General features: G+C 40.9%; 1 protein-coding gene across 1 annotated transcript in view; it reads right to left on the minus strand.

Moving 5' to 3' along the window:
• arhgap42b (Rho GTPase activating protein 42b) overlaps positions 1 to 27,760 on the minus strand; it is a gene marked incomplete at both ends in the record, with an annotated part of 104,335 nt that overhangs the window by 34,318 nt on the left and 42,257 nt on the right. Inside the window, one exon of the mRNA XM_083887254.1 lies at positions 5,970 to 6,041. Coding sequence (XP_083743380.1) covers positions 5,970 to 6,041 — 72 coding nt within the window. The remainder of the gene's footprint in view (positions 1 to 5,969; positions 6,042 to 27,760) is intronic.

A 27,760-nucleotide genomic window follows, 5' to 3' on the forward strand; every position in this document is an offset into this window, starting at 1 on the left:
TGGGTTAGCTCCTTTAGCGCCATTAGCGCGCCTACAGTCGAACTGGAGCAGTACAAACAAATCGGGAGTCACGTAAACATGACGCCACACGCGTCTTTTTTCCGGTCGAGGAAACGTGTCATTCATTGACGACGCTATCCGCCGTTAACGTGCGCAGCACTAGTTTAAATTTGAACGTAACTGTAAAAACACCTCCCCTAAACCACTTTAAACGATCGCATTTACTCCACAGCGCCTCTCTTTGGGCATATTTGGGGATTCACATCCGACTCTGGAGACCATAATAACCAGCTAACACACATCCGACGCCTGACGAGTACGAAGACATCTGACTCCCATCTGGGCTCTGTTTGCGCTCATTCTTCACACCCGGCGAGACGAGGAATCCCTCTGTCGAAAGACGCCCACAAAGAGAATGCATTTACTGTGAGTAGATTTCACACAGAGCGTGGAGTGCCACCCACCAGTCGGACGCCCCCTGGTGTTTATTCCTTGAGAAAGAATCCCTGGGGTTTGTTTAAATTTCAAGGACTGGGAAAACAAACACACACACACACACACACACACACACACACACATGTGGACCCAGCTTGAGGCAGTTGGGAGAAAGAAAGAATCATGAAAGCCTTAAAACAGCACATCTCTGTGAGCGTTCAGGCCTCAGGTCAATATCTACAATACATTGGGCATCAATTAGTAACAACCAACTGTGACATCACCTCAGGCTGGAGGATTTCATCCAGACTTCTCTGCCCAAAGATCGCCGTTTTAGTTCAATATTCAGCGATTTAAAAGCACAGTGGAACGACGCCACAATGACCCGATCAAATATGTTAAAATGAGAATTTAGGGGTTTGGAGTTAGATGAAAATGTCAGATTTTTACACAATTTTACAAATTTTTACCAGATAAACATTAGATTTTAACATTTAGATTTGACTTTAAAACTCAGAATTCTGACTTTATTCCCAGAATTCTGACTTTAAAACTTTAAAACTCAGAATTCTGACTTTATTCTCAGAATTCTGACTTTATTCTCAGAATTCTGACTTTATTCCCAGAATTTTGACTTTAAAACTTTAAAACTCAGAATTCTGACGTTATTCTCAGAATTCTGACTTTATTCTCTGAATTCTGACTTTATTTTAAAAATTCTGACTTTATTTTAAAAATTCTGACTTTATTTTAAAAATTCTGACTTTATTCTCTGAATTCTGACTTTAAAACAGAATTCTGACTTCAAACTAAGAATTCTGATTTTAAACTAGGAATTCTGACTTAACTCTTACAATTCTTGCTTTAAACTCAGAATTCTGACTTTATTTTCAAAATTCTGGCTTTATTCTCAGAATTCTGACTGTATTCTCTGAATTCTGACTTTATTTTCAAAATTCTGACTTTATTCTTAGAATTCTGACTTTAAAACAGAATTCTGACTTCAAACTAATAATTCTGATTTTAAACTAAGAACTCTGACTTAACTCTTACAATTCTTGCTTTAAACTCAGAATTCTGACTTTATTCTCAGAATTCTGATTTTAAACTCAAAATTAAAATATTTTTCTTTAGTCAGAACTCAAATATTCTTTATTCCTGTGTGGCCCTAATCCTCTTTGGTAATTTTCACTCACTTATTTCACTTCCAAGTTGTGTTTGTTGTCTGGGACGGTTATCAACTAGAAACAAAAAAAAAGGAAAAAGTATTTTCACTTCTACATTCCGTCTTAGCAGCAAGCACATATGGGAAATCCACATTCCAGTGAAAACACACCATCATTTTGAGTCCGCGTGGCTGTCAGAGTGTGAGTGTGTGTGTGTGTGTGTGTGCACTGTCAAGGATTGAGGCTTTTCATTCCAAAAACGTGGTTTGAAGCAGACTGAGCCTAATATGTCCTGTAGTGCTGCCGTCAATCTGCTGGTGTCTGATGGCCATGAAATTGTTGTGTTTGTGCCTCAGACGCTGATACACTCGGTACGTAACCTCAGCGGGATTAGGACTCGCAGCATACCCAAATAAGGCAAGAGTTCCTCCGTGTTTGTCCGACGAGAAGCTCAGCGACTGGAAGGGTCAGGCGGCCTGCGCAGATCTCTCTCTCCACATTCTCAGAACTGTGGAAAGTTGCTCAGCCACTCGTGAAGTCGGCCTTTTATCTCACTCTTGTTGGGCTAATGTTTAGCGAGGGGGGGGGCGTGGGAGTGAGGGGGAGAGAGGGCCATTAGGAGGAAGTGGTCTGAGGAAATAAGAGGTAGTGGGAGTGACGGGGGGAGGACTGTGGCTTTTAAGAAACCATTTTCTAAACATAGTGAGAGGAAAATACACTGAGTACCGTGATGGCAGAAATGTGCCATTTCATTACTGTGGACACATGGTGATGGTTGAGACAATGATGATTTAGTCTGGCCTCTAAAAGGGAGAGTGATTGATGGGTTGGACCTTGACAGCAGAGAAATTTGCGCCTTACAGGGTTGGCCTCATGGGGAGGCAACGAACTATCGCAGGACACAATATAATCGGCGACGAGGAGCTGTCGACCTTTCTGAAAGAAATTAGCGCTGGGCGCGTTAAACGGCGGTTAACGGCGTCAACGCACATCGACACGTGACGCGTTTCCATGACGACTGACCGGAAAAAAGTCGCGCGTGACGTCATGAATACGTGCGGCGGCACGGGAGTCCAGGCACTGTTTAGCAGTTAGCTCCGTTAGCTTATTTTGCACCGTTAGCATGCCTACAGTTGAACAGGAGCGCACTGTTTATTAAACGAAAAGAGCAGCGCTACAAATAACCAGTGTATCTGTGTACTGCGTATGTGCGCTGTGTCTGTTTTTGAAGTTTAGTGTTACTCAAAGTCTCATTTTAACAATCGGGAGTCACGTAAACATAGTGTCACGCTCGTCTTTTCCCGGTCGGTCATCATGGAAACGCGCCATGCGTTAATGTGCGTTAACGTTGACGCCGTTAACCGCCGCTTACATGTTAACGAGCCCAGTGCTAGCTTAAATCCACCACTGAATACGGTAACAAACACGCCGCTAACACTTGTTACAGATTTAGCGCGAGGTTGAAGTTTTTGCTCCAAATGGAGGACAGAAGAGTCGCCTGTGTTACCAACGTTAACGCACATAATCACATGATGCATTTCCATGACGACTTACCAGAAAAAGACACTCGAGTCTCTAAAGTAACGCAGTTTTTCGTGCCGCGGCACTGGAGTCCAGGCACCCTTATCAGTTAGCTGCGTTAGCTCCTTTAACGCTGTTAGAACAGAAAAAGATGCGTGTGACGTCATGTTTACGTGACTCCCGTTTGTTAAAATGAGTCTCTAAAGTAACGCTGTTTTTCGTGCTGCGGCACCGGAGTCCAGGCACCCTTATCAGTTAGCTGCGTTAGCTCCTTTAGCGCCGTTACACCGGAAAAAGATGCATGTGAATGTCATGTTTTTTACGTGACTCTCGATTGTTTAAATGAGCCCCTAAAGTAACGCTAAACTTTAAAAACAGAGGCACACATACGCAGTACACAGGTACGCTGGTTATTTGTCGCGCAGTTCGACTGTAGGCGCGCTAATGGAGCTAATGCTAACTGGTAAACGATACCTGGACGCCGGTGCCGCGCCACAGAAACGTGACATCACACGCGTCTTTTTTTCCGGTCAGTCACCATGGAAACGCGTTATTTGTTAACGCGTGTTAACGTTGATACTGCTAACGCCGTTAACCTCCATTAGCGTGCCCAGCACTAAAATAAATAAATAAATAAATTAAAGCTGGCATATGCTACATATTTTTTGTCATTATCGATCAATAATTTCCTTTAGTAAATCAAGTGATCTGACAGAGAGATAGTTCGGAATAGGACCAACATAACCAGCTTCAACCATTTTTTCAGTACCCTTTGCTGGTGGTACCAGGTTGATGGGTGGAGCTAGACCCAGGAAAATCAACTGATTGGGCGACAGAAAACCGTCACTCCCCTACGACCGATGTTCGCAGCCACAAACCCAGCAGGAAAAAGAAAAAAACGAGCTACTGGAACGTCCTCCTTTGTTGTCTGTTTTGCCGTTGCCGTGTGTTCATTGTCGTTTGCGCCGGTTTGACGTCATGCTACGTATCTCGCAGAGGCGGCTATCGAGCTGCAGCGTGCACACCCCGCCTACAAGGTAAAGGTGCTGTTCTCAGTGGAAATGCAAGCCTGACAAAAGTGCAATAATGCCATGTAAGTATTCGAACAGACTCTGCAGCATGAAGATGGACTGGGCTCTGACCAGGATGCCCCTCACACGGGTCAGTGCCACGCTAAGATGTTCAAATAAATCCCAAGTTCAATGAGGAGTTAGCAGTGATCTCAGAAAAACTCCGTGGGAGAGCAGCGCGCGAAGGCTCGGGTTCTACCAGCTTGTGATCTCACCGAGGGAACGACCACAAACAAGCTGCTGCATTTTCATGTTTATGCCTTTGTGTTGGCCCAGGAATGAAAGCATAGCTCGTAGCAACAAACCCACACTTACTTACTTCTGCAGTCAAACTCTAGTTTTCAGCAGCACATCCACCGTGGAAGCGAGGATGCCCCGAAGCAACGTGCTGCACCACCACCACCCGACTCATGTCAGTCCTCTATATATCCAACATGTGAGGGCAACGGTAATCTGATTACTAAAAAAACATGTACATAAATGACATCATGAGCGTATTTTATACGAGTAGGGCTTCGATTCACGAGGTGATGATATACTACGTGTCTCTTTTACACCACAATTAGTGGCTACATGTGGGCTGTTAAAGTATGCTGAAAATTACGACTCCTTTTCCCATTGCTAGTAGAGGAATTTAACCTCAGAAATGTGCAATAAAGCAGTGTCCGAGTTGGGGAAATACAACACACAACAGGAGGAAAACGCCTCATAAAGACCAGTGACTTTATTACGGTGGTTCCATTTTTTATGTCCCTTTACTTCAGTCACTCTGGAGTGATTTTTAAATCACCGCTTCAGCAGCGGCTGTCATAACGTGTCGCAGGTGAGTAAAAGGAGAAGAAACGAGATCATGCTAACATTACGGTAGCACCGAATTTGGGCGGGAGCAGATAAAAAGACGGTCAAAAGCCGTGTTAGTGGTGGAGCGAGAGGTTTTACTGACGAGTTAAGAGGCACCAAACCTTTAAATGTTTCCTATTAATGCAGGAAATATGTGACATAAATGCAGTTTTCACAGCGCTGACAGAGCGCTAACAGAGCGCTAACGGAGCGCTAACAGAGCGCACTCGCGTCTGGCATGTTTGTTGTACGCCTTCAGTCTGAGCTTCTCGAAGAAGAAGTGTTACACAATTAATTTTTGCTTCATTTACATAATGTACAGAAGATGTCAGAAGTAAAAAGAGGTAAAACTTCCTCGAAATAAGTCATAATTATGAGCTAAATATTCACAATTCTGTGATGAAAAGTTGGAATTATGAGATAAAAAGTCATAATTATGAGATAAATGTCACAATTATGTGATAAAATGTCATATTTATGAGATAAAATGTCATAATTATGAGATAAAGTGATAACTATAAGATCAAAACGAATAATTATGAGATTAATAGTAATAATTATAAGATAACACGTCCAAATTATGAGATAGTCACAATTATGAGATAAAATGTATCAATTATGAGATAAAATGTAATAATTATGAGATAAAAAGTCAAAATTATGAGATAAAATGTCATAATTATGAGATAAATCAAAATTATGAGATAAAAAGTTGAAATTATGAGGCCATTTTTCACACCGATGACAGAGCGCTAACACATCGCTAATAGAGCGCTTTATCTTCTATCTTTGTTGTGCGCCTTCAGTCTGAGCTTCTCGAAGAAGTGTCTTACAATTAACTTTCCCCCTCATTTACATACTGTACAGAAGATGTCAGAACGCCGCGTTCCTCCGCTGTGCGACTAATTGCTAATTGCGCGTGCAGGTGGTCTCTTACCTTTGCCGCACCAATCTGTTCCTTCCGGAACTTTTCCAGCGGTGTAATCAAAACATCGTCTGCATTCTGAATCTGAAACGAAAGGAGAGAGAAACCACCAAACAGGCAGATGTCAGACGCAGGAGGAACATCTGACAAAAACAGCACAATCCTGCTAATCACGCACTTGTAGTACAAAGCTGAGACAGAATATGTGACAGTGCAGAGGAGTCAAATACAGATGCTGTGAGTCCAAACACAGGCGAAGGATGTGGACGAAGGACACATGAGTATGTGACAATGAACGAAGCAGTGAACAGTGAGGTTCTGAAAGCGAGCGCAGCAGAGATAAGCGACGGCGAGCGGCGCTCAATTGTCCTGCCGGAATCGAAGAAAATAAGCTGTAAAGCACCAGCGACTGTCAAACCCACGCAGAAATATGACACAGCGGAGCAGACGAGGAAGAGCTTTACAACGGTCTGCCCTGCCATGCATTTACATTTCACACACACACACACACACACACACACACTGGTGATATCCTGATCCAGACGGAAGCAGATAAAGTGAGATAATCTGTGCCAATTAGGGTCTGCGCTCAGTCCTTGAAGGTGAGTATTTTCTAAAAAAGGTTATGAGATAAAAAGTGGAAATTATGAGATCAAAAGTCGAAATAATGAGCTACACGTCATAATTATGAGGTAAACAGTCAAAATTATGAGATAAAATCGTAATTATGAGCTAAAAAGTCAAAATCATTCGATAAAAAGTCATAATTGAGAGATAAAAGGTCATAATTATGAGATTAAAAAGTCGAAATTATGACATTAAAAATCAAAATTATGAGATAAAATGTCATAAGGGGATAAATAGTACAAATTATTATAATTATGAGATAAAAAGTCAAAATTATGAGATAAAATGTAATAATTATGAGATAAAGTCAAAATTATGAGCTAAAAAGTGATAATTATGAGATAAAAAGTAATAATTATGAGATAAAAAGTCTAAATTATGAGATAAGTCATAATTATTAAAATAAAAAGAGATATGAGATAAATAAGTAAAAATGGGATAAAAATGTACAAATCATGAGAATTATACGATAAAAAGTCATAATTATGAGATAAACAGTCATAATGAGATAAAAAGTCATAATTAAGAGATAAAAAAAAAGTAATTATTATGAAATAAAAAGTCATAATGGGATAAAAAGTACAAATTATGAGAATTGTGAGATAAAAAATCATAGTGAGACAAAAAGTCATAACTCTGACTGCGCTCAACCGTTGCAGGTGAGTATTTTCAGGTAAAAACCTGTCGTTAAGGCGCTGTAGTGAATTTCCCGTGGATGATGTTTTCATCCTCACAGGATCAGATGACACGAGAGCGTCAGGGGGCGCTCTGTCACAAATGGGTTGATTTAAGGTGTTATTCTGTGAGTGCAGGACTGAGCCATGATAGCAACACTCATTTAGAGGTGTGGGCTCAGAAGGACCATCAGCTGCACAGGCTGCAGTCGTCTGAACACACCAGCGCCTCGAGACTCTCTGTTTTCAACCATTAATCACGACACGTTGTCCCAAAATAACCCCGTCGGCGAAACATCAGGCGACAAGAGACGAGAGGAACTTCAAGAGGAAGCTTCGGCCTCTGAAGCTGAACATCTGTACGACATTTTAACCTTTGTTAAAATAATATACTCAAGGGGCTTGTGGTCCTTCAAATATTGCACATTCGGATTATAGTTATTACACCGTAACAAGTATTTAGTATTATATGTTCTGTCATAAAAAGTAAAAAGAGAAATGAAATGGAATTGGATGGATTTATCTCCCTGATAATCACTGGATAAATAAAACCAGAAAAAAAGAGGTAAAACTTCCTCAAAGGAAGTCAAAATTATGAGATAAAAAGTCATAATTATGAGATATTAAGTCGAAATTATGAGAAAAAAAGTCATAATTATGATATAAAAAGTAGAAATTATGAGATAAAAAGTAATAATTATGAGAAAAAAGTCAAAATTATATATAAAAACGCATAAATATGAGATAAAGTCAAAATTATGAGATAAAGTCATAATTGTCAGATAAAAGTCGAAATTATGAATTAAAAAGTTGAAATTATGAGATAAAAGTGATAATTGTCAGATAAAAGTCGAAATTATGAATTAAAAAGTTGAAATTATGAGATAAAAAGTTGAAATTATGAGATAAAAAGTGTTAATTGTGGAATAAAATGTCAAAATTATGAGATAAGTTATTCATTCATTATTAAAGTGCTTTACAACTTAATTTTGGTCTGAGAATTTCAAAATAAAAGTGATTTAACGTGCAACAATATGTAGCTCACAATAAAATAAACGTATTTATGATGCAAAATTAATCATTTAAAAAACACTGAAACAGAAATGAGAGTGACAGTGCCTAATATACATTTTATTTTCTTCATTCGAGTTCTATGCATATTTGGTTGTATTTGTGTTTTGTATCATTTATCTTTTAATTACATTATTTCTCAGTATATTGTAAAATCAAAATATGATAAATATGTACAAAAGTTGAGGTAACAACGTTTAAACCACAATAAGAACGTCGAGGACACACATAGACGAGCAGGAACAATAATTGAACCCACAACCTTCCAGTTTGAAAGACATCTCGCTCGACCACTGAGCCACCATGGCTCACTCCTATCTCCTCACTATTTTAATACTTTTACTTCTAAAACTTAGAGTAAATGTCATTTACTAAAAGAGTCCAACAGAGTCCAGAGACACGTGGACTAAAGGAGTCCAACAGAGGACGGCAGAGCAGATTTTAATTATTCATTTCCAATAATGTGATCCTAATATTTATTTATAGTTGACAAGAAGCAAACTTATTTAAGGCTCGCTGGATTACTTTCAAAGGGGCATTGTGCCGAACGCCGTCAGCAACGGGATTAAATCCACACGAGCGAGCGCTAGTGCGATGCTTAGAAGGAGGCGATAGTGCTGAGCAATTTCATTACCGGACATGAGGAGGAGGAGGAGGAGGAGGAGGAGGAGGAGGAGGAGGAGGAGGAGGAGGAGGAACGTCAATGTGCTTTACTTTAGTCTAAATATCAAGCAGATCAAAAGTGCTGCTCTGGAGTTCATTTGCAGAGACAGATTATGAAAATGCCACAGAGCAGTGAACCAGATTAGATTACGCTCTGAAATCCACGCTAAGCAAATAATATACTTACCACTGAAAGTGCGACCTTCGTTCGTTTGTTTACCCAAAGACTCTCTCACACACCTTCAGTCACAGGGTTTCTCGAACACACGGGACATTTGAGAATAAACCACAGACTGTATCTAAAATGAATTAGCAGTTAACCACTAGGGGGCCACGCCACTGTAAACAAGTTTTTTTCTCCCTCCGATATTTCAGCTTCTTGAATGTAAATATTTTCTTGTTTCTTTGCTCAATAGAACAAAGAAATTGTTCAAAATGGATCATTTTGGTTATGTGACCAAACAGGACATTTGTCACGTCAAGGTTTGGGTCCAGATTTGAGACATTTTATGGACTAAAACCTCGTCTCAATCGCTCGTTTCGGCTCTTTTGCCCATTTGAAATTATATCGAGGCTTCACAATCAACCACAATCCTACCTCAATTTTCACATTCAGTCGATGGAATAAACACACATTTAAAGATAACTAAGCCAGCCTACAGGTCCAGATTACAATCTGCCCTTTCACTCTAAAAAGGGTCGCTGTCCGTCTGAAAAATCGTTCCCCAAGTTTTCCCCCGTCAATATCCGACAAAATATAAGCAGTATCTAACGTTTATAATTCGACAAACGTTGGCTACGTTACAATTATAAGTCCCAGTAGCCAGTAAAGCTAAGCTTAAATTAAAATGGTTGCCACCACACGCTCGCAGTTCAGATACTGATACTGATCACGTGTCAAACTCAAGGCCCGGGGGCCAGATGTGGTCCGCCACGTCATTTTATGTGGCCCCGCGAGTGATTAATTGGTCTTAAAAATCTGTGTTAAAATAGGTCTGTGCTGCTTTAAGGCGTGCGTTGACCATAAACTACATTTCCCACAATGCACGGCGATTGGGTTTACCCGCAAAGTGACTTGATCTAAGTGTATCATTGCATCATGCTACGAGCGAAATAAGTAATAAATACTTTATTTATTATACCTTTATTTTACATTATCTTTGGCTACATTTAGTTACATTTATTCTGTATGACAGTTACATCTTGGCCCTTTGAGGGTCCCCATGATGCTGATGTGGCCCTCAGTGAAAATGACTTCGACAGCCCCTGCTGTAGAAAAGTTCGGGAAGTTTTTCCAACTTGACTTTGGGTTTATAGGGTTTTCAGTTTTTCAGGAGCTACGTGCTAAGATTAGACTTTTTTTTCGTGACTTCTCGACACGCTCGCCAAGCGATCAACGCTCTTTCATCGCAAATTTTTTTTGCCAATGTAACGTGTTCCCGGTGGTGAAAAGTGTTTGGGCGCTGGAGAAGTGTCATATATGTCACATTTATCCACTCCAGGGGAAATGGTTTATACTCGCGGGTTAAAAACCGCCGGAGCGTTTAACTGTGAAGCGGGAGCAGGAAACACGTCTGTTTTGGTAGTAAATCATCTTTATTTGGACCGTTTTCATCTCGACATCTTCTTCATCGTCTTCACAATGAAAATTCAACTTCATACACAACAATGTGCCCGGCTGCATCAACCTTCCATATATGGAAATGCACACAATTTCACTCTCTGCACACAGAAGAGCCAAAGAAGCTTCCAGAGACGCAGAGAAGAAAGAAAAGTTCTGGGGGAAAAAGGCAACAGCTTTGGCTTTGAAGAGTCGCCAACAATGAGAAATTCAGGTGAGAAAACTCCCTGATATTTTTAGATCTGATCTAACGCGGGTTTCTGGGCCTCAACTTATTTGATTTTGAGCGTAAAGCAGCTTGAGCTCGAGGACGGTGGAGCAACAAAGGACTAACTTTTGGCCTCAGCAGAGAGAAAAACTAGATTTTTAAAGAACCACCATTCATTCATTCATTTGCAGCAGTAAATGAATAAAAAAGTCAAATCACCTGGGGGCCAATGAGCGTCGAGTGTGGTCAATAGGGGGCCGGCCTAGAGAACAAAATCTTATTTGCCTAGAAATTTGCCAAAACAAAAGAGTTCTAGAATATTACAAGTTATAATACCACTGTTTTGCTAACATTTTATTTAAGTACAAGTAAAGTATTGGTCCAAAAATGTACTAAAATTAAAGTTGCTTGTTTACATAAATAAGTGTAAAAAATAAAACAATTCAGTTAGCTAAGCTGCTGTAAGCATTAGCTTAGCTGACAGTACCCGCTGTCACTGTTACAAAGTTTTTGTTTTAAGTTCATCAGCTAAGGTTGGAAATAATAAAGAACACAAATTCCATTTGCTAAGCCACTGTTAGCATTAGCTTAGCTTGTTGTCTGTTTGCTGTTACAAAGTTTTTTTTTTTTTTAGTAAAAGTTTCTTTGATACTTTTTTTAAACAAGGTTGGGGTTCTTTCTTTTGTCGTGTGTCTCACATTAATTGTTTTTAATTACAGGTAAACCTTTACAAATGAAAGTGCTGACAAAATAAAATATGTAAACACTAGTGCTGTGCACGTTAACAGCGTTACCGGCGTTAACAGCGTCAAGGCTAACTCACGCCGTGTTTCTAAGGCGACTGATCGGTAAAAGACACGCTTGACATCCTGTTTACGTGACTTCCGATTGTTAAAATTAGTCTCTAAAGTAACGCAGTTTTCCGGAGTCCAGGCACCGTTTACCAGTTAGCCCCGATGCTGCTTTAGCGCCGGTAGCGCGGCTGCAGTCGAACTGGAGCTGTCTGCTTATTAAAGGAAAAGAGCAGCGCTACAAATAACCAGCGTACCTGTGTACTGCGTATGTGTGCCTCTGTTTTTAAACGGTGCTAACGCAGCTAAAGGAGCTAATGGAGCTAACTGGCAACAGTGTGTGGACTCCGGTGCCACGGCACGAACAACTTTGTAACTTTATAGAGTAATTTTAACAACCCGGGAGTCACGTAAACATGACGTCACGCTCCGGTCAGTCGTCACAGAAACGCGTCGTGCGCTAACGTTGACGGAATAAACGCATAATGCATCAGTCAGATTGGGTCAAAGGTCGCAAATGCATTAAATTTCTCATTCACTCAGGGACTTTAATTAATGCCAATTAATCAGTCAGATAAAGCAGTCGACAATGAATGAATGAATGAATGAATAAATGATCCTGCAGCCAAAGCAAAGAGTTAAGACAACATTAACATTTGTCTCCGGTGTGAAAGTGTCACAGGAATCCCTCATAAAAGTAGAAATTCTCAGCTAAAACGAGTCCAACAAAGACAGAAAGTCCTGAAACTCTCTGCACAGTTGCAAAACCCATAAAAAAAAGGTCTTTAACGTCTCTTTTCTGTGAGAATTCCTTGCCCGGTGGTGGTGCTGTTGGTGGTGGACGGAATTTCACAGCGACGTTTATAGGAAACCAATCCAAACACAGATGGTGTCGTTATTCATTAGGCGTTTTATATTGTGCAGTCGGCGTCTGCTCCCACAGCGGCTTCCCTCTCTCACCTTGAAAAACCATGCGCTCGCTGACACCGGCCTTCATTTCTCAGAAGTGATTATAGTTTGCCGCCGTTTGGTTCCCTCGCGTAAGTTCAGTGTCGCGTGTGAATGATCGAGGGAAACCTTCCGAGACCCGAGACACAGCGGCTGATCTGAAAGTGCGATTTATTAAGCGTTAAATCTGTTGGACTGAGGAGCCAAAGAGCGTCTTTGAGGAATGTTAATAAGTGCTTCTGTGGTAAGTGCTGCTCCTGTCACACTTTACCATGATTACATTACGTTCATAGTTCATTTATTTATATAAGATTTCATTTAAGCACAGGTAAAAGTACCACTATTTTGATAACATTTGACTCAAGTACAAGTAAAAGTACCACTATTTTGATAACATTTTACTTACAAGTAAAAGTATTGGTCTAAAAATCAAGCCAAACTGCTGTTAGCAGTAAAGTAAAGTAAAAAGTACCACTATTTTGATAACATTTTACTCAAGTACAAGTAAAAGTACAACTATTTTGATAACGTTTTACTCAAGTACAAGTAAAAGTACCACTATTTTGATAACATTTTACTCAAGTACAAGTAAAAGTACCACTATTTTGATAACATTTTTACTTCAGTACAAGTAAAAGTACCACTATTTTGATAACATTTTTACTTCAGTACAAGTAAAAGTACCACTATTTTGATAACGTTTTACTTAAGTACAAGTAAAAGTACCACTATTTTGATAACGTTTTACTTAAGTACAAGTAAAAGTACCACTATTTTGATAACATTTTACTTAAGTACAAGTAAAAGTACCACTATTTTGATAACATTTTTACTTCAGTACAAGTAAAAGTACCACTATTTTGATAACGTTTTACTTAAGTACAAGTAAAAGTACCACTATTTTGATAACATTTTTACTTCAGTACAAGGACAAGTACCACTATTTTAATTCATTAGCTCAGGTTTAAAAAAAAAAATAAAAAACACAAATTCCATTTGCTAAGCCACTGTTAGCATTAGCTTAGCTTGTTGTCAGGTTGAAATTCTTCTAGCCTTCAATGTTACAAAAAAAATTTTGGTTTTTTTTTTTTTCTTTTGTCGTGTCGGACAGTAATTGTTTTTAATTACAGGCAAACCTTTACAAATTAAATTACTGACAAAATAAATTATGTAAACACTAGTGCTGGGCACGTTAACAGCGTTACAGGCGTTAACAGCGTCAAGGCTAACTCACGCTGCGTTTACAAGGCGACTGAACGGAAAAATGTTAATAAGTGCTACTGTGGTAAGTGCTACTCCTGTTTCCCGCTGCCCGGGCGCCAAACATCTGCATGTCTTAGTCTTTAAAATGCAGCTAACGATAGCCAGCAGCTGCAAATAACGTTATCAGCTAACGCTCGCACCAATAAGCGGCGGAAAATGAAAGGGATTCGTCAAACTCATTAAAGCAAGTGTAAGCGAAGCCCCCGCGATCGCCGTGCATGAGTTAAAAAGAATAATAAACAATAATTGCTCTCATTAATACAGAATAACATGTCTGACTTTGTGTCGTGACCTTTGCTAAAGTTGTTCTGTCTGTCTGTTTGTGTGTCTTATTGCAGAGCTAAATCTTAATCTGCTGCAGCGTTAGCGCCCGCAGCGATCCGCTCCTCACTTTTATGAGCTATGAAACAACAAGAGAAAACGAAGCTTTCGGCAGACAGAGTCGCACAAACGCGGTCACACACACACACACACACAGCGTAGTGACAACAAATTTCTGGCCCTACCACTTTTCATCAGAGAGCGAGCTGCTAAAGCCGCCGGGATACGAAGCAGCCGCTGAAATTGAGACGTCGGTTTCCCCCGGTTTGGAGCTTTCAGAGAGGATTTTGTGTTCTTTAAGTACAACGCCGCTCGCTGATACCTGAGTTTAAGAGCTGCAGTGTGGTTTCTGTTGTCTGTTGTGTGCGTTTATCCAAGACACTCTCTGTGAGGACTCTGGGATTCAAAGAGGCAAAAGTGCAATTTTCTACAGCACAGACACACAGAGAGTTGTGTTTTCAAATAAAAAGAAAATACACTTTTATATCCATAACTTCTAAACCCATGGTTCTCAAACTGTGGTACGTAAACAGAGTTTCCTCTGGTGGTACTTGGAGGAAAATCGGAAATACTACTATTGTTACTACTATTCTATTATAAGAATAATTAGATTGGAGTTAGTTAGTTTCAGTTCATGATTATAAATTTTGATGATTTAACTGAATTTCAAAGTGTTAGATTAGGTCCTAATTATTAGGGCTTGAGTCACGAATGGCAAGGAACGAAACAAACAGCTCCTACTTACTATTGTTATCCTTCAGATTATTATTATATCCTTGGTTTTCTAGTCATTTTTGAGGGGGTAAATGTGCATAAAAACTCTTCAAAACTGGCAAAAATTGAGTTGCACCGAATTTCCCAATACTTGGTGGGAAGGTGTTATAGACCAAGACGAACAAAAAAGCCGACCGTAACCATGGCCTCAGCTCGACAGGAAGTCGGCCATTTCAAATTTGGCGTCCATGTTGCCGATTTGCACCCTACGTAAATGAGGAAACCCGTCCGAGCGCGTTTGTCGTTCCGATATAAAAAAAACATGTCAATTTGTACCAGACTCATTAAAGATTAGACGTTATCGAAAGGTTTTGCAGATTCAAAACAGTGTGTCCACGGTGTTTTGGCGAATGTCGACCATTCGCCCACGAAACAGGAAGTGCCCTATCACACACGGAGTTCCAACAAATTTCCCGAAACTTGGTGGGAAGATGTAATAGACCAAGACGAAGAAAAAAGTCAACCGTAACCATGGCCTCAAGTCAACTGGAAGTCGGCCATTTTTAATTTTGGCATCCATTTTGGCGATTTGCACCCTACCTAAATGAGCTAGACACATCAAAGGTGAAAAGTTGTCGAAAGGTTTTTGCGGATTCGAAAGTAAGGTCGGGGAACTGCTGCACTCCCCGAAGACTTGACTTTGCTCGGTCTATTTACGACGACGGCAGTTAACGGTGTGGCGTTGAGCGCTCACGGTGGTACTTCGGTATAAAAGTTTATTAAAACACAGGACATTGCACTACCCAATGATCCGTTTTTGGACTCTTCACAGATTCTTCACTGACGTTTTGAGCTCTAAAAGTGAAAAGTCGTTGCCATGGAAATAATAAGAGTAACCTGTGCTCATATTTGGAGAACAAATTAAGCCGTAGCACATTGAGAAAGGTACTTGTAAAATCTTCAAAGTCATTTATTCACAGTAAAACCTAATATTCTGAAAGTACAACCCCTAACCCTAACACCTAACCCTAAATACGGTTCGATTAATATACCTTCTTGATTTCGTGATTTTTTTGAGCTCGGCCGAAATGCAATAGATTTCGTACAAAAAAACCAAATCAATATGAATATGAGTGCATAAATTATTTAAATCAACCGACAAATCATAATTCCTTGCTCGCCTGGCAACACGGCTTTATTAGTATTAATTACCCATGATGCTCTTTGTGTCAAAACAAGTCACTTTACTGTCACTATAGAGAGGATGTGTTTGAAGCAGATTGGAGCCGCGCTGTCCCCACGCTGCACTGAAACTAAACATTTAACAACGCCAACCTATAAAAAATTAAATTGGACTTTTAAAAAATGAAGCTGTCACCGAGTTAGTAAAAGACGGCAGGTGGAGTTTACCGAGAGAACCCTGTGTGTGTGTGTGTGTGTGTGTGCAAGCGTGTCAGATAATTTGTCTGCTTAGGAAACATAAGATATTTAAAAAAGGACCATATTTCAAGGATTAATTAATGTATGCTTTGTGAGGATGATATATCGGATCATAAAAACAGGCGAGGTATTTCAACGCGGCGCTCAACCCTGGGACCTCTTAGCACAGACGGGTGACAGGAAATGCTTTGTGTCGGGCGAGCGGCTCTTCGTCTTGAGTTCTCTCTCTCTTAGGGCCGCAACTAACGATTATTTTTAATAATCTTATAATTGGTTAATTATTTTTTGGGATTAAAGATCCCATAGGCTGGAAGTCTCAATTACGAGCAAACGTCACGTTACCTCCCCCCCGCTAACTCCAAGCTGCTACCAACTATTAGTAACCACGGCAACTGCTGATTTGCGCAAACTCAAACACATTCCCACTTCTTCCAACAGGAAAACCTGCGGCGTGTAAGTTAGCTATGTTATGCTAGCAAAGCACAGGCCGTCTCGGCACGCGTCATAAAGACTTAGACGTACAGTAACTACGAAAACAACTCGGTTGTTAAGGCAGGCGACTCTTCTGTCCTCATTTGGAGCAAAAACTTCAACCTTGCGCTAAACCTGTAACAAGTGCTAGCGGCGCGTTTGTAACTTTATTCAGTGGTGGATTCAAGCTAGCGCTGGGCACATTAACATGTTAGCGGCGGTTAACGGTGTCAACGTTAAAGCACATTATGCGCATGGCACGTTTCGATGGCGAATGACCGGAAAAAGACGAGCGTGACGCGCATGAGATTTCGGTCTGAAACAGCGCGGCTGAGGAGAGCTTCAGTGAGGAGAGATTTCTATCGGCTCGTTTGCAGCAACTAGGAGGATTTTGACCATAAAAACAAGTTAATGTATGTAAGTAGACCTCCATAACTAACATATGTGCGATACGACCACTCTTTGTGACCTTTAATGAACCTTTCATGCTTGTAAAGCTGGATAACGAATAAATTAACCCACCAGTAAGGGTTAGGGTTAGGGTTAGACTGATGTTGCATGTCCTTGTGCATCACCGTGGTGCTCCCGTGCCACGACATTTCGCTTTAGCACAACACACTTTTTTTAGGTTTATGCATTTGTAAAGTGCTCCCACACACTTGGAATATTTGGGTCAAACCGTTTTCTCCGCCTCCGCCATGTTTCACGTCCAAAACGCAAGCTGCTCACGCTACAGCTTTCCCGCAGCCGTTCGCTATTCGCTCCAATGTTCCACGCACGGAAGCGTCGCCAACGCCTTTAGTAATGGATCCGTTGTTGCAGCCCTACTAGGAACGTGCGACCTTGCTTCGCTCAAGCGACACGTAACAAAGCAGGAGGTAAACAGACGAGAGGGATCGCCGCGGCGACGGCGTGATAAACCGGTGACATTCTTCAGCGCCGCATGTGCGATTTGTCCTCTCTGCTTTATGTAACGTGATGGATACGGCGAGTCAACACGAGCTCGCTTTGATAGAATAACCGCGCTTCTTTTTACCCGAGGAATCCGTAGGATAAGACGCAAGACTTTGTTCTCCGCCTCGGGTGTTTTTTACATTTTTTAACAGAATCTTTGTAGAGGTGAATTGGGGGGAGGGGGAAAAGTGAGTTATACATCAAACAGACGGACGCACTCCGAGGAAAGGATAAATGGATGAAATCATTTTCATTACCTCTCAGTGAGCGGCTCCTGAAAGCAGAAGGGAAAAAAAAAAAAACCTCAACCCTGAACTGAATTGCATATGTTAAAATGAAAAGCATCAGCTGGAAATACACACTCTGTGTGTCAAGCTCTATATACTCAAATCAGACGTCGCTATCCTGCATATAGTGAAATAATAATATCATATGATATAACATGCCATTTATACCTTATGATGACGTACGACTGGTTAATCCAAACACACTGAAGAATGTGTCCCTAATTTTTCTCACACTAGTGTCTGAGTGTCTGGAGAACAACAAGTTAGCCTACCTCCCCCCCCGCTAACTCCAAGCTGCTGTCAACTAATAGTAACCACGGCAACTGCTGATTTGCGCAAACTCGAACACATTCCAGCTTCTTTTGTTGACAACATCAAAAGGAAAAACCTGCGGCGTGTAAGCTAGCTATGTTATGCTAGAAAAGCACAGGCCGTCTCGGCACGCGTCATAAAGACGTACGCGTACAGTAACTACGAAAACAACTCCGTTGTTAATGCAGGCGACTCTTCTGTTCTGTTCTGTCCTCCAATAGAGCAAAAGCTTCAACCTTGCGCTAAATCTGTAACTAGTGCTAAGTGCTAGCGGCGTGTTTGTAACCATATTAAGTGGTGGATTTAAGCTAGCGCTGGGCTCGTTAACGCACATTAACGCATGCTGCGTTTCCATGGCAAATGACCGGAAAAAGACGAGCGTGTCGTCATGTTTACGTGACTGCCGATTGTTAAAATGAGTCTCTAAAGTAACGCTAAACTTTAAAAAACAGAGGCACACATACGCAGTACACAGGTACGCTGGTTACTTGTAGCGCTGCTCTTTTCGTTTGATAAACAGACATGCTAACGGTGCTAAAGAAGCTAACGCAGCTAACGGGTAAATGGTGCCTGGACTCCGGTGCCGTGGCATTTAAACATGACGTCACGCGCGTCTTTTTCCAGTCAGTCGTCATGGAAACGCGTTGTGCGTTAATGTGCGTTGACGCCATTAACCGCTGTTAATCGCTGTTAAGTGCCCAGGACTAATTTAAGCATTTAATTAATGTACTGGAACCGCGCTACGAAATGCTTACTACAAAGGTGTTGACTTCCATGTCAAATTTAGTGGCATTAATGACAGATTGCTGGACCTTCAGAGCAACACATGACTCTCTATTGTTGTGTTTCCACTGGCTCGACCTCGTCTAGCCTAGCCTAGCCTTGACACGGTTAAACTGTGTTTCCACTAGCATATTACCTGGTACCAGGTCTGCCAGACTGCATTATATCGCTCATGTAGACAATCGATATGGGAATTATTAGTTATCATGGCATAAATCTAAATAAATAAACTAAACTAGAATAAGTCTAAACATGGCAGAACCATCTGTGCTTGAAAAAAAGGACCAAGAATCAAATCAAATCCCAAATCTAATTGAATGGAGGATTTGAAGAGTCGTGACACGAAAACCCGACTGCAAAAGCAAACAATAAGATGTTAAAAAGCTAAAAAAAAATCTGTCCTTTGATCAAAGACGGAGGACAAATATGTCAAATATGCGACAGTCATTCCATTTGTTCTGGGATGAAATGATTGGTTTTCATGTTGCAAGGCCGACAGACACCAACCATTTCAAACTCTGACATAAAATATAGTGAATATAAACCTCAAAGTTTGAGCAACGCATTACCTACATCAACACTGTATATGGTATATATATGGTATGTATATAGTATTTTGTAATACTGCTATTTAAAGTGATATAACACAACGTATAATGAAATTATTGCTATTTTCTTGAACTTTTACTCCAATAATTAATCTGTATCCCTAGTTTTGGGAGTGGTTATTTTAATGCATGTACTCGTGACTGATGTGAGTTCCTGGCTGATGCAGAGGTTCATTTTAGCTGCATGGGTGGGAAACACGCCGCAGCTTTGATAGCGTTTCGTTCCAAATAGTTCGTAGACATTCATTAAATACAGTAAGGCACCATCAATGCCGCGCGGAAAACAATGGCCGCTTTCATTTCACCGCTCGCTGTTATTTCAGGGTCAGTGGGAAATTCCTCAGTTCACAGGCCGCCGCACAAGGTACCCACAGTGTGGAGTTACTGTACTGTTAAATCCAGCAGAAAACAGCAGCAGCAGCAGCAGACGACAGGAACACACTTTCTAACGTTTGGTTTCACTTCTGTGGCGCGGATAAATTATGTGAAAGTCTACGTGTTTAAAGGCTTTTGAGGAAAAGATAATGTAAAACCAGAGGAAAACCCTCATCAGGGGAAATAAAAGTCTGCACTTAAGGTACCACCGGGGTTTTTGTTCGTCTCACAGCGGAGCGGGGGAAAAAAAACGGGGAGAAAACAGAATTACACGATGTATTTTGCTGCTCATTACAGAGTGAAAAATAATGATGTTGCCGCTCGTCGTTGAATCTCCAGGCTGTCAGAGATTTGCCAGAAGGCTCTGAAGAATAAGTGCTTTGCCGACTGGAGCTTGTTTTACAAGTTTGGTTTTCCAATTCAAAGCTAAGTGAAGAAAAAAAACCACACACACTAAAAGACACTAAATATTAAGTGATTTAATGTAAATGTTTGTTTTACGTTCATTATCAGAGATGAGCGGGGCTTTTTCAGTATGGATTTTTGGACTTGCAGTTGAAGTAAGTAACGGCGTGTTTTTCCGGTCACGGAGGAAGTACTGAACAAATAGTTTTAAGGAACTGATTCTAATGATTCAGTTACACTGAAAACTATGGGGACAGCCCTATGTTCTGAAAACTCTATGTTCCGAAAAGCCCTTTGTTACGAAAGCCCGATGTTACAAAAGCCCTATGTTCCAAAAGCTTGATGTTCCAAAATCACTATGTTCCCAAAGGCCTAAATGACGGAATCCCTACGTTCTGAAATCCCTACATTCCAAAATCCCTATATTGCGAAAGCCACATGTTCCGAAAGCCCTATGTTCCGAAAGCCCTACGTTACGAAATCCTTATGTTTTCCGAAAGCCCTATGTTCCGAAAGCCCTAAATTACGAAAACCCTATGTCTCGAAAGCCCTATGTTAAGAAAGCCCTGTTTCAAAAGCCCTATGTTACGAAATCCCTATGTTATGAAATCCCTATGTTCCGAAAGCCCTATGTTCCGAAATCTCTACGTTCCGAAAGCCCTAAAGTACGGAATCCCTACATTCTGAAATCCCTATGTTCCGAAATCCCTGTGTTCAGAAAGCCCTTTGTTCTGATCGCCCTAAGTTCCGAAATCCCTAAGTTGAAAAAGCCCTAAGTTCCGAAATTCCTAAGTTGAAAAAGCCCTATGTTCCGAAAGCCCTATGTTCCGAAAGCCCTATGTTCCGAAGGCCCTATGTTCCGAAATCCCTATGTTCCGAAAGCCCTATGTTCCGAAAGCCCTAAGTTCCGAAAGCCCTAAGTTCCGAAATCCCTAAGTTGAAAAAGCCCTATGTTCCGAAATCCCTATGTTCCGAAGGCCCTATGTTACGAAATCCCTATGTTCCGAAAGCCCTATGTTCCGAAAGCCCTAAGTTCCGAAATCCCTAAGTTGAAAAAGCCCTATGTTCCGAAATCCCTATGTTCCGAAGGCCCTATGTTCCGAAATGCCTATGTTCCGAAAGCCCTATGTTCCGAAATCCCTATGTTCCGAAATCCCTATGTTCCGAAGGCCCTATGTTACGAAATCCCTATGTTCCGAAAGCCCTATGTTCCGAAATCCCTATGTTCCGAAATCCCTACGTTCCGAAATCCCTACGTTCCGATCGCCCTTGTTCCGAAATCCCTAAGTTGCAAAAGCCCTATGTTCCGAAATCCTGATGTTCCGAAATCCTGATGTTCCGAAAGCCCTATGTTCTGATCACCCTATGTTATGAAAGCCCAATGTTACGAAAGCCCTATGTTCCGAAATCCCTACGTTCCGATCGCCCTTGTTCCGAAATCCCTAAGTTGCAAAAGCCCTATGTTCCGAAATCCTGATGTTCCGAAATCCTGATGTTCCGAAAGCCCTATGTTCTGATCACCCTATGTTATGAAAGCCCAATGTTACGAAAGCCCTATGTTCCGAAAGCCCTATGTTACGAAATCCCTATGTTCCGATCGACCTATATTCCAAACGCCCGTCGCCCGGTACGTGTTTCGCAGGGTGGAACGAGCCCTACGCGTTGGGGGAAGCGCGTATTTATCCCAGGCGTAATCTTTCCCAACGGACCCGGCATCAGTCGATGACTGTTAGGGGAAGGGTTAGGGTTAGGGTTTTCTGTAGGGCTTTCAGAACGTAGGTGTGTAACTGAAAACAACTACTTTACAAGTCACTGGTCACTCATTTGTGTTTGTGTATAAAACAGTGATGACTCCGCCCATTTTGAGTAGGCACTTTTATTTATATAAGTGGATATAAAGCTCACTGTCTGTGCACATAACTCTCTTAAAGACTTCCAAACAACCAGATTTCTTTACCTCCTCATGGCCTTTCAAAAAAAATACAGTGTTTTCAGACACCTAAAAGTCAAATTTACCAGTATTTGGAATCTGTGGATGAGGGAAACAAACTCAGTGCTCGGAAGTGTTTTGAAAATAAAATAATTATCCTTTGGACACAGGATGTGCAAAAATTAATTGGGTTTTTCCAAATTAAAATTATACTATTTGAGGATTATAAACACACATCTTCAATAACACGCTGTAGGCAACCGGACTTGCAAGGACTTGCCCACGGCTACAGTATAATATATATATTTATATATATATATATACTGAAGATGACCATGACTAAAACCTTCACAGAAACACAAACAGTCAGAAGAAAAGTTAAGAAAAATAAAACGAAGAAAATTGATTTCTTTTGTTCACTAACCCCTCAGGGACTGTTACTGTAAACCCGACCAGAGCTCTGGGTGAAATGTGGCATCTTACCCTCTGGCAGTGAAAACTAGACTTAAATCGCAGAGAATAGGAAATGTTATCTATGTTGTGTGTGAAATACAAAATGTTATTTTTGCTTTAATTGTCCAGTATATTCACCTATTTTCATCTATAGCCGAATAGATGTTTATCATCGGCGTACGAAGGCATTTTATCTTTTCATAGCCCTTCAATCTCTTATATATTTATCGCTCTAATGTCCATAGATTGAAGAGTGTATCCGTGTGTTTTGTCTTTCATAATTGCGCTTTATTTTTATAGACTCTTGTAAGCTCATAAATATGGGGGCCGCCTTTCAGTGTGTGACCAAAAACTGCGTATAAATAAATAATAGATGCGTTTATGCCCCGGCAGAAGAGGTACATTTGTATGGAAGTCTACGCGGAATACGCTGAAAATGATCATAAATTAAACCAAATGTGCATAATCTAACATTATACGTCCTCTCTATTTTGTTTAAAGCGGATTTTTCGACTCCTCGTATTTATATCCGTAACATCTGGGCTCTGATTTTTCGATGGATTTTCCTCACTTTGTAAACAGGTGGTTTTCGGGGGGGTAATTTCTCAAAACAGTCAACAACAACAACAACAACAACAACGGTAAAAACCATTTACTCTTATTGGATTTGAGCGTCATTCGAGGCACAAATGATCGTTAAAAGTAAACGTGATTGAAGATAATTGTTCCAAAGTTGTACTTAAGTGCCACAATTAGATTTAGCGTGTAGTAAATTAGTTTCAGTATATTAAAAAAAAACACCTCCTTTCCCAACAACAACAACAGGAAAACATTATCTGTTTTTACAGCGCAGCCATAAAAGGCTCCCTCCCATGGGGGGATGTGATCGGCACTCCGAAAGCCACAACATCAGGGCACTGGCCCTTCCACTCTCAAATGCCGTCCATGCTTGGCGGCGCTGAACCTTCTCAAACCATGCAGAACTTGATCCACTTTCACCGCGGCTGAGAGGGTTATCAGAGGAGGAATTACGGCAGAAAATCTCTTCTCAAAAGACTGAGGACGAAGTGGGAACACTTGAGTTGTTGTCCTAGTCGTAAGCCAATCACAAAGGAACAAGCAAATAGATTTCAGGCCAAGCCAGCAGACAATAAAACGCTTCATGCTCCACCAGGCCTGTTTATATCGGTTCTACTGGTCTGAGAGTGTCTCCTGTGCAGCAGAGTCAGCTTGAATATACAGTGGTTCACGTTCCACAAGGAGAAGAAGGCTCACTTTGAGGCCGACAGGTCTTCTCTTCATCCATACATGCAAAAGTTCCAAAAAGTTTGGGCTCGCCTATACAATTTTTGTTGTGTTAACCATTAAAAAGTCACACTTTTATTCATCAAAAGAGTTGCAAAATGAATAGAAAATATAGTCAAGACATTGACAAGATTAGAAATATATATAATATTTATTCAAAATAATCATTTTGCCCTTACTTTTTACCGTACTGAATCACTGAACTGCGAGACTGAGGACGTGAATCTCGCGGACGTACTGAATCACCGAACTGCGAGACTGAGGACGTGAATCACGCGGATGTGAATCTCGCAGACGTGAATCTCCTGGACATACTGAATCACCGAACTGCGAGACTGAGGACGTGAATCTCGCGGACGTACTGAATCACCGAACCGCGAGACCGAGGACGTGAATCTCGCTGACGTACTGAATCACTGAACTGCGAGACTGAAGACGTGAATCTCGCGGACGTACTGAATCACTGAACTGCGAGACTGAGGACGTGAATCTCGCAGACGTACTGAATCTCGGGGACGTACTGAATCACCGAACTGCGAGACTGAGGATGTGAATCTCGCGGACGCCCTGTCACGTCACGTGAGTGACGTGACAGGGCTCCTTCTAAATGAATGATTCGGTGAACGAATCTTTTGAACTAATTATTTTATTGAACTGATTCTAGTGATTCAGTACAGTCAAATGAACTGCCGTTCCCATCACTAACACCAACCGTGTGGCTGCGTCCTCTCTTCATATGTTTTGAAATTCTGAGCTTCGCCAACTCCCCATCAGTTGGGTGTCCTTCTATTTTTAGTTCACTTATTCACTCCAGATGTGAAAGGTGAGTACGTGGGTGAGGGGGGGGGGGGGGGGGGGGGTAGTGTCAGGGTTTAATTTCAGGACCTGCTTCAGATGAAAGTTCACACCCACTCACTGTATAGCGGCGGCAGCACCACTCCACTCAGATTTCATACATTTTAGCACAACATATGTTCATTTGGAGACGAGCTTTCAATTTACTCAAGAGAGCGGAATGAAACCTTCTGGTTATCTGCACATTCCTGCTGCTGTTTTTTTTCTCTTCTTCTTCTGTCAACCAGATGCACACAGATGTGTGGATGTGGAAAACACCGAGCGCTCTCGCATGACAGTAAGCGAATGGTTCGTCATAAATAAACCAAATGAGTGGGGAAAAAAAGGGGGCCCTTTTTGCCCCCCCCCCCCCGATATGAAACCATGACAGACAGCTGAATATGCCTACAGGGCACCGCTCTCTTATACTGGAACTCATCTCTGCGTTGTAGTTTCCGTGCTGTCACCGGTTTTCTCACGTTTGCGGCTTTAAAACGAGAGGCAACACAACGCGTCAGTGATTTTCCTGAAGCAGCCGACAACAAAAACCAGTGGGGAAACGTGTGAAAGACGTTCAGTGATGAACTCATACTGGCAGCAGATAACAGCAGTGTGAAAGCACTTCCACTCAGGGTCATCAATGACTTACATAAATCCGTGTAAATAATCTTCAGGATTGGAGTGCACCAACTGTGCCGTCCTGCCCCACAATTGTTTAATGTACTTTGTTGATTCTAACAAGGTCACTAAGCATTTTAAAACCTCTTAATATTAGAGGTGGGAATCGGTATTGGTACGATACTTGATCGGATATCGGATAGTAAAATCCGATACAACTGAAAAAATCCTATATATATATATATCAAGATTCAAGATAGTTTTATTTGTCACATACGCAATCACACACTGTGAAATTCTTTGCTCCTGCTCCCAGGAGATCACTAGTTAAATTGAAAAAATCCTCATCTTTCTACTTATATTTCTATTTTTAAAGGAGAAACTAATCAAAAATAATGTTAAGCACAAACACAGTCATACAAAAGACTTTTTCAGCCACTTAAATGTGAATATTTACTGGTTTGTTCGCCCCATAACCAAGAAATCGTTAAAACTGAAGCAAAAATGTACTTTCAAGAAAGTAAAGTAAGCCTCATTGGTGCAAAATTGTTCTTATTCTGTCTGAAAAGAAAAATAATCTTGTTTTGCACTAGAAATATAATATTTTTTAAGCTATAGGGCTAAAACAGGGCTAAACTCTGAGAGGTTTTTGAGACGAAAGTCAGCTCACTGGCAAAGTGCATCAGGGCAAATGGATCATTTCCTGAATTTCAAAAATTCATTAAAATTATTCCTTAAGAGGTTTGCAAATATTTTCAACGGATCCTTGTTCAGGGCGATGTCGACTATTATGATGGTGAATTTCAAGTCATTCCGAGATACTTTTTGTTCTCGAAACTAAAGTCAGCTCACTGTCAAAGTGCATCAGGGAAAATAGAACATTTCCTGAAATTCAAAAAATCATTAAAATTATTCCTTATGAGGTTTCAAAATATTTTCAACAGATCCTTGTTCAGCGCGATGTCGACTGTTATGATGGTGAATTTCAAGTCATTCAGAGATACTTTTTGTTTTTGAGACTAAAGTCAGCTCACTGTCAAAGTGCATCAGGGAAAATGGATCATTTCCTGAATTTTAAAAATTAATTAAAATTATTCCTTAAGAGGTTTGCAAATATTTTTCACACTGAATGTGCTCTAAACACCCTCTAAAGAGAGTCCTCGCTAAAAGCCTGTATGCTAGTGATAATCAGTTAATCGGTTAATCGAGTGTTTTTAGGGAATTAAAGCAAGTTTTATGACATTTCAGTGTCTTAAATTGTGAATATTTTCTGGTTTCTTTGCTCCATACGACAAAAGAAATTGTTGTTTTGAGGACAAAAACAAGACACTTTGAGGACATCGTCCTCTCCAGGTTTGAGAAACACTGATCAAAAATATTTGACAGATTAATAGATTATTATGCTACAACTGTCCAGGTTGTGACCCGGTGTGATCGCCCTATGTCAGCTGAGATTGGCACAGGACCCCCACCCTGGTAAAAAAATGGATGGATGGATGGGTAGTGTGTGAATAACATGCGATTGGGATTATTGGGATTAAATCTGCCTCCCGTTTACACCACTGGTGTTTTAACACAGGCGATAATGTGTTAAATGTTTTATTTTCTCAGGCGCTCGGCATAAAAAGTTGGAGTGAATGTGCTCTGATCGGAGTGCAGTTCAGGTCACACTTTCCTGTCCAAACCCAGAGCTAATTGAAAAACATACACGGAGCAAAAAATATGAAAAGGTTCCGCTCACACTGACCTCACGCTGACCAAAGCAGAATACAATTTTGAAAAATGTGTCTGAACCTGGTCTTGTCTTGTCAGGTTTTGTCCAGTCCCCAAAGTGGATTTAGGGTCAGATACCCCCCCGCGCTCCGCTGTGGTCTCCTCCTCCAGAACAGAATAAAATGTCAAACACAGCCACCCTGCTATGACTCTGTCGGAATCTGACGAACGCATCGCAGACGCGAAAGTCACTGAAGTCATGAAAGGGAACATTAGCCTCAAATCTCCGTCCCGCAGTCGAAACAATTAGTGCGTTGCCGCTCCGACGCGTCTCTTTTATGAGTGAATTATTTAACAGCGGAGGAAAGACGCGTCTGTTTCGTGTGTGTGCGTCTGGCAGCATCAAACGGCGTC

Source organism: Microchirus variegatus (assembly GCF_963457635.1).
Source record: "Microchirus variegatus genome assembly, chromosome: 3".
In the NCBI taxonomy this organism is placed as follows: domain Eukaryota; kingdom Metazoa; phylum Chordata; class Actinopteri; order Pleuronectiformes; family Soleidae; genus Microchirus; species Microchirus variegatus.